The sequence below is a fragment of the Podarcis filfolensis genome (genome assembly GCF_964270895.1).
Source record: "Podarcis filfolensis genome assembly, chromosome: 6".
NCBI classification, from domain to species: Eukaryota; Metazoa; Chordata; class Lepidosauria; order Squamata; family Lacertidae; genus Podarcis; species Podarcis filfolensis.
Genome location: NC_139609.1, coordinates 74,710,127 through 74,722,198, shown reverse-complemented (window position 1 = coordinate 74,722,198; position 12,072 = coordinate 74,710,127). Strand labels below are relative to the sequence as shown.

Sequence of the window (12,072 nt, the reverse complement as noted above, 5' to 3'; positions counted from 1 at the left end):
TGCACACTAATGCAAAGTACTTAAAGAAATTGATACCTTAAAAACTGGTAGTTTTTGCCTCTGTTGTTCAATAGAAAGGGAAACATACGGATTATAGATCACTGAAACACTAGAGCTTTCACCAGCGCTCTGTCTCTCCTCTGAAAGGCTGACACCAGGCCCTTCTGTCCCTGTATGACCAAATAAATAAATGTCACTACTAATAGGATGACAAGACTTTTAGACAAATGCAAAGAAAGTGGAAAGATAAGTTTATCAGAATTAACCTCTGTAGCTTTTGTAACATCCAAGGCTATCATGCAAGGGAGAATTACAAACCAGTGTGAATGCTAAGATATTCAAAATTTGTTTGTTTAAACCACTAGACATAGCTTGCATGTGGCCCTTAGCCAGCACACCAAGCCCCAGGAAGTCCCACCCACCTTTCCCCACTGCCCAGCTGATCCTCCATGGGGAGGATTGAGTATCTATACATAACCAGTGTGTGTCTGTGTGGGCAATGCAAGGCCTATAAAACCTTGTCCCCATTTTTATGTAAACAGGTTTTACCGAGTTAAATAGAGCCTTCCAACACTGTCACTCTATGTGGATGGTATTGGCTGTCAGCTGGGTACTTGTAATGTAGAATCCTCCATGAAGTTTTAAATTTATTTTCTGTAGAAAACTTCGCTGGACTGGTAGTGTTGTGCAGATGCCTGATGATCGTCTTCCAAAGCAACTACTCTATTCCAAACTTAAAAATGGAAAACGTAATGCTGGTGGTCAACAAAAAAGGTTTAAAGACTGTCTCAAGGCAAATCTTTAAAAATGTAGTATAAACACTGACAACTGGGAAACACTGGCCTGCGAGCGCTCCAGTTGGAGAACAGCCTTTACCAGAGGTGTCATGGGCTTTGAAGATACTTGAACTCAGGACGCAAGGGAGAAACATGCTAGGAGAAAGGCACACTTGGCAAACCCACACCGTGATCAACTCCTGCCCGGAAACCAATGTCCCCACTGTGGAAGGACGTGTGGATCCAGAATTGGCCTCCACAGTCACTTACGGACTCATTGTTAAAACCGTGTTTATGGAAGACAATCTTACTCGGCTACGAGTGATCGCCATAGAAGAAGAATGTAGAATCATAACTTCCGTTGAAAGGATCCAGGTGTCTACTCCATTGAACAGAAAAATCTGGAACTTAGGTCTGGGAGTCTGCCGCTGGCAGCCATCCAGCTCCAAGGTAGTTATGAAGCTGGAACAATCCATAGGAAAGGATATCACACCATATAAATATTGCCAAGTAAAGTGTCGGTTAAGGCCCTTAACAGTTGTAATTTCCTGACATTTTGGAGATTGAGTAAACATGGAGAGCTCTTAAACACGACATGTTAAACCAAAAGGTTTTAGTTATTTGAATTTGGGTGCATTCTGAGAAGGCTTTTCCTACAACTCTCTCATCAGGCAAACTTAAAATTGAAAATGAGAAACTGGTGAGAAAAGGAAAGAAATACCCACATTAAAAAGAAGCGAGACACCATTTAGAACAGCAGGATTGCCTATTGGGACCAATTTAATAATTGAAATAAGGTTAGAAAAACGTGTTCCTACATTTTCCTAATCATGCTCCTGTGTCTTTAATGGGGCTGCCACTGTTTGTCTGTAACAACTAGTGTATTCAGTGACATTAGCAGGGGGTCATGCTGGTTCTCATAGCGTACAATCAACCCAGCTAATTTCTATGGCTGTTAAAATCTCAGAAGGAGTGACTGGGGGTTTTCTAGGTAAGTTGGCAAGCCTTTATTTAAAAGCTTGCAAAATAAAAAAGGAGAAAATTCAGCATATTTAGCACATGCCATTTTCTAACTACAAGACACAGAACTTCCCCACTCCCTCATTTCTCTTTATTAATGATGGAATGCAGTTCACCACACTCTAACAAATTATGCATTTATTTATGAGTATGCCCTACTGATATCACTAATGATTACTTTTGAGTAGGCATGCACAGAAGCCAACTGCAAGGCCCAATCCTAAATGCATTCATTGAATAGGGACCTGAAGACAGCAATTCTATGTACATTTATTAAGAAATAATTTCACTGAATCCAGTATGGCTTAGCTCCATAAGAAGTGTGCCGATGATGACAGAGCCTGCTCAACTCAGAAGGACTTATCACGCATATAGGATGCATGTTTCAAGATGTTTTATCTTTTCGAAGGCTCACTTAATAATGCCCACAACAACTACAAACAAACTACAAACAAACATTTAGTCAGAAATAAATTTACCTTTCAAAACCATATCATTAATCCTTGTGGATTTGCTGCAGATTACTAAAGAGCTACTGACAGCTGTAAGTGCTGAATCATGCAACTGATGTTCCAAGGAGAAAACAACAACACCCCCATCATTATGGATATGCATAATTTGCAGTTTTCCCTACGCAAGTTCATTGAGATGCCCTTCAGTTTGTAGGAGCTATGCCATATGGTTGCAGAACACAATAAATGAAAACCTCTAATTATGCCAGGCTGACTTAGGCCCAGTCAGGATACATTTCCAGGAGAGTATGAGCAGCACTCAAGTAGCATGTGTGTGTATATATCCTTGCAATCACAATTTTGAAGATCCCCATGCACCCAGTTTTTCCAAAACTTGGTTTTCCTGACACATTTACATTTTTGTCCATATGCATGGGGTGGTATTTGACTAGGTTTATTCACAGTACTCCTACTGAATTAATGAACATGACTTGTTGTCGTTTAGTTGTTTAGTCGTGTCTGACTCTTCGTGACCCCATGGACCAGAGCACACCAGGCACTCCTGTCTTCCACTGCCTCCCGCAGAACATGACTAAATTAGGTCAATTAATTTCAATGGGTCTTCTCTGAGTAAAACTTAACAGTGTGTTTTCTGTTAGTATAAACATGTATGTCTGGTTATATATGTCATGATGGTCAAGTTGTTATTTTGTAGAGTAGCACTGTTTATCATTCACGAGCTTCTCAGTAGTTGGTTAGTTTACAGCCCAACCTTCTACTTCATTAAGCTCAGATGTGATGGTGACTTTTAGTTTTAGGAAACTTCAAAGATTTCATCGATTTGTCAAAAGTAGTTCAGAACTGCATAGCCATAATGACAAGCATGAAACTTTCCTCACTATGCATCAGCATCCCAACACATTTGGTAGCCAATATGCTTCAATTGGATGTTCTTCTTGATGTTTTGGACAAACTGAAGATCATCTCTGGGTGATTTCTTAGTCAAGGACAAATCATTGCCATGACTTGTTGTTGATGCAACTGTGCAGCACTAAATGGTCCCAAAGAAACCAGCACGCCTCAAACAAACTAGATCTTACTTGGGAAAGGTATCAGCATGGGGACAATACAGGCATAATGCAGAATTCAATACTTGTCCTGCTAACAGACCCATTGAAGTTAATAAACGTGACTACCTTTGGTTTTATCAATTTCAATGAGTCGCTGAGGAGGGCTTAATTGTATACAACTCATAATTGATAGCTAATGTTTCACATTCATTATACATCTGCCACCATATTCTACAGGTGCACAAAAAATGAATTCAGGCAATAATGAAGTAATTGGTCACTTCCAAATTATTCCTGCAGAGGCAATAAGAGCCATTACTTCCCAGCCTGTTTCTCGTCAGTTCCAATTAAAAATATCTGAGAGTTCAAGCACAATCTTTGTTAAAACTTGGCTCATGCTGGTGATCAATAGAAGCAACACAATGTCCAAAGATGTATCATAAATATATATGGCATGAATCATGTACATCACTTCTGCAAATGCAATGTTCTTGTCAGAAGCTAACAAAAGAATTGGTAGAACCTAAAATCCAATCAAATTATAGTTTCTATGGCAGTCAAGGTCATAAGAGTTGGAAGGTTTAATTTGCAACATTGCCTGTGGTAAATAAACGGCAGTATAATACTTAACAAAAAACACTTTCAGATTAAATTTACCATCCAGTATGCTCAAAAGAACCAGTTTCAAAAAGCAGCAATAATTTCCTCAATGCCAATCAATATGTGTAGATAAAATTACCAAGCATATAGAAGAGCAGGTCTTGCTGGAGCAAGACTGACTAGCATCTGACTAACCTTTTTGAGTGTGTCAGTGAGCATGTAGATAGGGGAAAATCTGGAAAAATATTGTGTACTTCAACTTTCAAAAAACTTTTGATGAAGTCCCTCACCAATGACTCCTGAATAAATTTGCAATCACGTAATATGAGGCAAGAAATCCGCTTTATGAATCAGCAACAGGTAAGAGAACAGAAAACAAGAATAGGAACAAACATCCAATTCTCATGCTAGGGATCTTTAGGAAAGGAACTGAAAATAAATCTGTTAGTATCACAGTGCCTTCATACAGATATATGGTTGACTATCCTAGAAATATTACAGTGGTACCTCGGGTTAAGTACTTAATTCGTTCCAGAGGTCCGTTCTTAACCTGAAACTGTTCTTAACCTGAAGCACCACTTTAGCTAATGGGGCCTCCTGCTGCAGCCGCGCCACCGACACACAATTTTTGTTCTTATCCTGAAGCAAAGTTCTTAACCCAAGGTACTATTTCTGGGTTAGCGGAGTCTGAAACCTGAAGCATCTGTAACCCAAGGTACCACTGTATTCACATTTCCAGTTGCTATGCCCAAAAAAGGATATTAAACAGAAAAGGGTGCTAAAAGGAGTAAAAAACCAGTGCTGGAGCAACTCCCGGATGAAGACAGATTTTTTTTATTTTTTTTTTAGGTTAGACAGAATGTGAGTAAAGGTCATGATAAAATTAGGCAAGGTCTGGTGAAGGTTTTCTCCCTCTTCCATAATACTAGAATTTGGGGACATCCAATGAAGCTGAATGTTGATTTAGGACAGTCATAGGATAGTAGTTGTCTGATTAAGTTTCCTAGCCTAGCTTGAAGATCAATCCTATCAGAGGCAGCTTTAGGGTGCGGCGCCACAACAATGCTGTAGAACGGAGCGCAAGTGAGGGCACCAAATTTTAGCATCACAGAGGGCGCCGCTGAAATTTGAGAGCCCAAAGTCCACCACTGATCCTCTGCATGTTGATTCAGAAAAGAGACCCACTAAGTTCAATTGAGCTCCCTCTCAGGTGAGTATAAATAAGATTGCAATGACTTGACTTCAACAATTTCACATATACCCAAAACAAACATTTACATAACAATAACAGTGCAATCAATCATATGCATTTTTACTCAGCAGTAAATTTAAATGTATTCAGTTGGCCTTACTCCCATGTAAGTGTGTATAGGATTGCAGCCTAAAGGCTATTATTTATATTTGTTCTGCCAAAGTGGGAGCATAACTCTCCCAATTACTTACACTCCTGTGCAGCACTTTCTTTATGATAGAAACAGTGCAAACAAAAACGTGTACTAACTTCTGACTAGGCACAAAGAAATATACACTAAAAGAAACTATTACTACAAACACTGTTCTTGAATTTTTGGGCAGGTTAGCTCCAGACCCCAAAGTGAGCAATACTCTAATTTAAATAAATATTAATAGGCCTATAAAATTTCATCCACGCAGTGAAACACTGTCTGCTAATTATCCTTCACGCCAGGACAATCATCTCAAGAGCATCATGCATATATCAAAGAGGCAGCATGCAGATTGCTTAGCACTGCAGAAACCCTTTACTGCTAAGTTTGTATTGTTTCATAAGCCATGAGCCAATGAGGACGGGATCTAATTTCACCAGATGAAAATGTTGACCTTGTTGCTTTTTCAATCACACACAAGCTTTTCCTAATAGTTCACAGATGTCCCTTGTTTTCAAATTTTGCCTTTTTAATATTGTGCAGAGATCAATATGGAAACATTCTACATTATTATTACAGCTCTGTGCAACAAATTACATATATGGTTTAAACTTCTCCCATTTGTTTGAACCATTGTGTCAGCACTATATAACATCTGTTGAAACAAGCATTCTTTCGTTTGATAAACTGCAGGCAGAAAAGATGCAAATCCGATCACTGCTAGGTTTAAACTGAAAAAGTCAAATGGTTTATAATACAGCTTTCTTCCAAGTCGCAGGGTAGAAGTATGACAATTAAATATAAGGATCACAGTCTTGCCATATGTACATTTAACCCTAGTAAATTCCACTGAGCGGAACAGAGTGCCTAATGAGCCTGGTTCGGAATGGGAACCCAGAATAAGGTTCTCTGCCTATTAAGCTGAGTGTAGGCTCATTATGCTTCATTCATTCATTCATATTAAATTTCTATACCATGCTTCATCTGAGGATCACAGGGCAGTTAACACAAAAATATACTACATAGTAATAAACACGATATCCACCCCCACAGAGTTTAAAAGGCCATAGATTGTTTATTTAGCATAGGAGAAGAGGAATGTTCTTGCCTTATATACCATACGATTGGGGGGGGGGGTTTCAAAGCGGTTTTGAGTACCTATTAACAGGAAGCAGGGAAACTGAAAGAGGACTCCAACACAGACCCTCCCCCTCACTGCAATATACTATACCTATCTAGTTATCTATCCAGTGGTTTTTGTTTTTTTCTAAAAGAAATGTTTAGGGATACTCTCATTTTCTTAAAAGGTAAGGGTAGCCCTGCCCGTTCAGGCCAGTCTTGCCAGACTCTAGGGTTGTGCGCTCATCTCACTCTAGAGGCCGGGAGCCAGCGCTGTCCACAGACACTTCCTGGTCACGTGGCCAGCGTGACAAGCTGCATCTGGCGAGCCAGCGCAGCACATGGAACGCCGTTTACCTTCCCGCTGGTAAGCGGTCCCTATTTATCTACTTGCACCCGGGGGTGCTTTCGAACTGCTAGGTTGGCAGGCGCTGGGACTGAACGACAGGAGCGCACCCCGCTGCGGGGATTCGAACCGCCCACCATGCAATCGGCAAGTCCTAGGTGCTGAGGTTTTACCCACAGCGCCACCCGCGTCCTTTTCTTTTCTTACTCATATTGAAATAATGCCCCTCAATGAGGCCAAACTTAGATTCACAAAATGTTTAGGGGTATGCGTCCCCCTAGAAAAAAGCACTCTATCTATCTATCTGTCTATCACCTATATCTATCTATATCCCACCAGGAAGCTGGGAGTAGCGCTATAAGCTCCGTTACAGCAGAGCTCACTCGAGCACCCGTTTTTTCAAACCAGCAGCAACAGCCTAAGGATGGCGTGGGTGAAGGTGCTCTCGAGCACGTGCAGAGTACCCCCTCTCACGCCGCCACGTTCCCGAGGAAGGACCGTTAAGTCCAAGGAGCCTCACACGCCTGCAGTTTTTATTTTGGTTTGCTCCACGAATACACGGCCTGGGGTGGGGAGATGGTTATCCACCCCCCAGACAATGCAGCCTTTGCAGCGCCAGGGGAAAGAGAAACAGGCTTCTTCTCCTCTCCGTCCTCCGCAAGGAAAGCGCCTCGCAGCATCCCGGACCCCGCCCACCGTCCCTTCGAGCCCTTCAGCCGCGCGAAGAGGCGCTTCCGCCAAAGCTTCCCCCGGCACCCCCCCACCTCAGCTTCTTGCACTCCCACCCCCCTTCCCCAAGAGGTTCAGCCCTTACCCGGCTTCCAAAACTTCAGCGGACCGACGGGCGCCGCCATCTTGGGGTGAAAGGTCAAAAGGAAGCGAAGGAGCCCGCTCCGCAACAGCGCGGCCCCGGAGTGCGCATCACGTGGCCGCGGAGGGCTTTGCTATTGGGTGCGGGGTTGCCATGGTTGCTTTTTAACTCTCAGGCTCCAGCCACCGCTGCCTTCTTCCCAGCTAGGCTGGCTGCGAGGGGAAGAGCGGGAGCTTTGCTTTTTTTGTACGGTGCTGCCTCATGAACAAATGCAAAGCCTTGCGTGCTATTTGCAGTCGCCCCTAATAAAAGCCCTCTCCTGTTGTGCAGTTCTGTATCCAAAATAATGGCTCAGGCGTCTCTGCCGCTTTGCTTCACTTTGCTTTGGTTGCATTCTGTCTTTTACTCCGTTGGGAAGCCTGGCGAATTCCAAACGGGCTCTCTGCATCCCATAAGGAGCAGGAGCCGCTTTATTTTGTCATTTTCACCACCATTTGCAGCGCAGGAGTCCCGTGGCAGGCAGTGAGACTGGCACGCCATGAGCGAGGCACCCAAGAAGCTTGCCCTTCTTATTTATAATTATAAGAATAATTTTATTATTTATACCCCGCCCATCTGGCTGGGTTTCCCCAGCCACTCTGGGCGGCTCTCAACAGACTATTCAAAGCACGATCAAACATTAAAAACTGCCCTAAACAGGGAATTTTTAGAGCCCTGAACCCGCTTCCATCGCTGGAGGCTTCTCCCAAGTTTCCCACGTTGGCTAAGGATGGAGGGAATGGACGGGCGTCCTCTGCATCAATCTGGGAGCGCTGAGTTCAAGTCGCTCCTCATCCGGCACGTCTGAACTGGAAGCTGCGTCCCGTTTGACAGGTCCCTTGGGTCGCAGCCCGAGGCGCCTTCCCTCGCTGGCACCCGGAGGTGGAGAGGAACTGAGTCAGGCTGTGCTGGCGGAGCCACGCCACCAGCTTCAGACAAGACCAGGGCAGGATTTAGGTTTGATGAGGCCCTAAGCTACTAAAGGTAATGGGGCGCTTTGTATGTCCAGCTGTCCTTTGTCAACAACAAATTGTTGCTGTTTTTTGTGTTGAATATATGCTATATGGTAATTTATGGACCTAATAGGTATCTAAAGCCATTTGCATGTAACAAAGTATGTATTTTATCAAAGTTTGCTTTTTATCTTACATTTTGGAAATGTACATCCAGTATTTTATTCCTTTATAAATTGGGGGGGGCAAGAGGGTGGGGCCCTAAGCTACAGGTTGTTTAGCTTATATGTAAATCTGACACTGGACAAGACAGAGGGGTTGGGCAACACAAGCTCACTGTTCAGGGAAAGCGCTTTATCTGCAGTCAAGTCCATTGATCCATCAAGATTAGTATCACCAACCCTGGCTGGCAGCAGCCCTCTAGGCTAAGGTTACCAGATTTTTTTCAATGAATCCAGGGACACTTTTCAACTTCAGTGGATTTTGTATGGGGACTGATGTGTAAATCCGGGGACTGTCCCTGGGAAATAGGGACGTCTGGTAACCTTACTCTAGGGTTTCAGCCAGGGACATGTCTTGTCCTACCAGAAGATACAAAGATTCGAACCTGGGGCTTTCTGCAGGAATGGTGGATGCTACTGCAGTATGGCCCTTCCCCCAGGCAGATGCGCTCAATAAGAGGTCCTTCTTGCAGTTGTGGGAATCAGAAATGGTGCTGCTACAACTGGGCCTGTGTGGCCAAGTTCGCACAAGGTGACGTTCAATCAGGGCTTCTTTTTTTCAGCTGGAGCTCAGCTCCAGCACCAAGTTCATAGTGAGCTCCAGCACCTCTTTTTCTAGAAAAAAAAACACCACTGGGTGCAACTTGTTCCTGGATGCAGCTGTTTAGACAACACAAAGGGGATAACTGTACTTTTCTCATAAGAGAACATCTCCCAGCATGTGTAAAGCAAGCAAACATAGCAGAGGCCACTCTAGAATTGTTCATGTTATGTACTGAAGTTCTCACCCTGGGCCAGCAGGGGGATACTGTAGATAGTTATGCAAATGAAGGATCGAAAGTGACGTTCAGTGATTGGATGGATACTGTAGATAGTTATGCAAATGAAGGATCGAAAGTGACATTCAGTGATTGGATAGTTTTAGAAAGTGGTACTGGAGCTCTATATAAGCAGGCTGACTGAACCCTTCAGTTCAGTTCTGTCCTGGCCTGGCCTGTGAATAAACAAGAGCTGTTTGAAGAATCACTGTGTCGTCTGATATGTTCACCCACAACTTAACAGTTCACCATAATATCTAAGCTTAATAACATAAGAGCCTTACTGCATCAGGCCAAAGGGCCATTAAATTCAGCATTCTGTTCTCACCAAACTAAAGTAGGGCTTCATAAAAAAATAAAGTGCAACAGGATTGCTCCAACTATGTATATGGGGGAGTGGTTTCAAACAGTTTCCCAGATTCTTACATTGCAAGCAACCACACCTCTGGTTACTTCCGCTGTGAATCAGGCATAAACTCACTGCAAAATGAAAGGGTAGTTAAAAAGGGCATTGACCAACATCCACTCAGCTCTGCAGCTTTCAACACCGAAATTTCATTTGAGAAGAGCAGGTAGAAAGAGCAACTGGAATATGACATGCAGATTTGGAAGTAGCCTCCATTCATCACTAACTAATAACAACTTACTATATTTTGGGGTTGCCTGTTCTCTAAGAATTTGTTCACCTCAATATATCATAGCCAAATTTTGCATAATGCTTCCTGAGATCAAGGAGATTTATCTATGTTTAGATACAGTTGAATGCCATTTTGAATCAAGATAGCAGACAACCTTTCAAACATGAACTGTTTTTTTGCTTTCTTAGAATTCCCAAGCAACACTTCACACTAATAATAAACCAGAATGTGCTTAGTTTGCAACAACTCCTGTTACTAAAAATGCAATTCACTTTTCCTTATTTATTATCTAAAAGCTAGAATTGTGCTGCCAAACCATCTGCATTCCATTCCAGTCAAATAAATGTGTTGCAATGTTCAGCTGGTTTTTCATTCAGTCAATTGCACTAGGCTCCATTTAGGAAATGCACTGTCATCAATCAATAGTGTTCACTTATAGACAAGAAATAAAACAGTGCGATCCTATGCTCGTGACTCAGAAGTCATACTAGGTCAATGAGACTTCGTCTCAAGCGTTTATGTATGTATAGGATTGCAGGCATGAATAGGATTGCAGCCGAAGGCTAATGGAAAAGAATGTTCTAAGTTATTGGCATTTGAAAGGCAAACAAGATGTATCATGTCTCTCAGAACTAGTTACCACACAGTACTATCCAGCAGTCTTAATTTTCTGTTTGTTATGCGTTGCTTGTAAGAGCTGGGGAAAATGGCCCTAGATCCAGTGGAGGAATACTGATGCGGTAGAATAAGCACCACTTTTGAGAGAGAAACTGCATTCTGTGTGCTGCAGTACCACAGCAGTACAGAATCCTGCAAAATGTGTTGGGGGCAGTGGATAATTCACCTTGTTGAGAATTGCAAGCTTCTAGCCCTTGTGCATGCAGAAATATGTTTGCAGCATGTGTACACTGCCTGCTGAGATATCAAAATACAGGCTTAAACTAAAAAACCAGGCACAGGGCCTTTTCGGTAGTGGTGCCTGCACTGTGGAACGCCCTCCCATCAGATGTCAAGGAAATAAACAACTATCTGGCTTTCAGAAGACATCTGAAGGCAGCCCTGTTTAGGGAAGTTTTTAATGTTTGAAGTTTTATTGTGTTTTTAATATCCTGTTGGAAGCCGCCCAGGGTGGCTGGGAAGGCCCGGCCAGATGGGCGGAGTATAAGTAATAAATAATAATAAATTATTATTATTATTATTACTCTTATTATTATAGAATAAGATTTCCAGGGGATCAGTGTCCCATGAGAGTTTAATGTCTTCTCCTTAACAAGCAGTGCCCAATTTATTGTTATTATTAATAAAACATATATCCCACCCTTTCTCCAAAGAAGCTCAGGCCAGCATGTGAGAAAACACAGTAAGAAAATGTGTCAATTGGCATACTTTAAATAAAAGTAACACTAAATTCTGAGCTGAGAATTTGTAGTCTCTTGGCAGAGATTATGTTGGGGGTTATTTTGGTGACTGAGTCTGCAATCCCAATCATGTTTACACAGAAGGAAATCTTACTGAATGCAGTGGAACTTACCACCAGGTAAGCAAGTTTAGGATTGCAGCCTTATTCTTTTGGAAATATAGAGTGTAAACAGTCCCTATTGTGTCCTATATTGTAAGGAAGGCAAAACTGTCAGAGACCCAAAAGCCGCTTTCACCAGAGATAGCTTTCAAGCCTCTACTACCCGTAGCTGTTCTCTTCCAAAGTGCAGGTGCTGCCACACAAAAAGATCGATTTCTGACAAGTGCAGAATAGATGTTATACTTACTCATCAAAGAAGCTGGATGTACTGGAAATACATACAGATGTGAGCAGATCCCCTTAGA

The 12,072-nt window shown here is 42.4% G+C and overlaps 1 protein-coding gene across 5 annotated transcripts in view; it reads right to left on the bottom strand.

Annotated features, from left to right (window-relative positions):
• DHX35 (DEAH-box helicase 35) overlaps positions 1 to 12,033 on the bottom strand; it is a 43,774-nt gene extending 31,741 nt beyond the window's left edge. For 3 of the 5 annotated variants that reach the window (XM_083618566.1, XM_083618568.1, XM_083618569.1), the window contains exons 1-2: positions 7,583 to 7,729; positions 37 to 170 (exon numbers count right to left, since the gene is read on the bottom strand). In XM_083618566.1, the coding sequence (XP_083474692.1) occupies positions 37 to 170; positions 7,583 to 7,622 (174 nt within the window). In that variant the 5' untranslated portion in view covers positions 7,623 to 7,729. Of the gene's footprint in view, positions 1 to 36; positions 171 to 7,582; positions 7,731 to 12,014 lie in introns of those variants that run through there. The other 2 variants (XM_083618567.1, XM_083618565.1) reach the window with 2 other exon arrangements.
• Between the last annotated feature and the right edge of the window lie 39 nt (positions 12,034 to 12,072).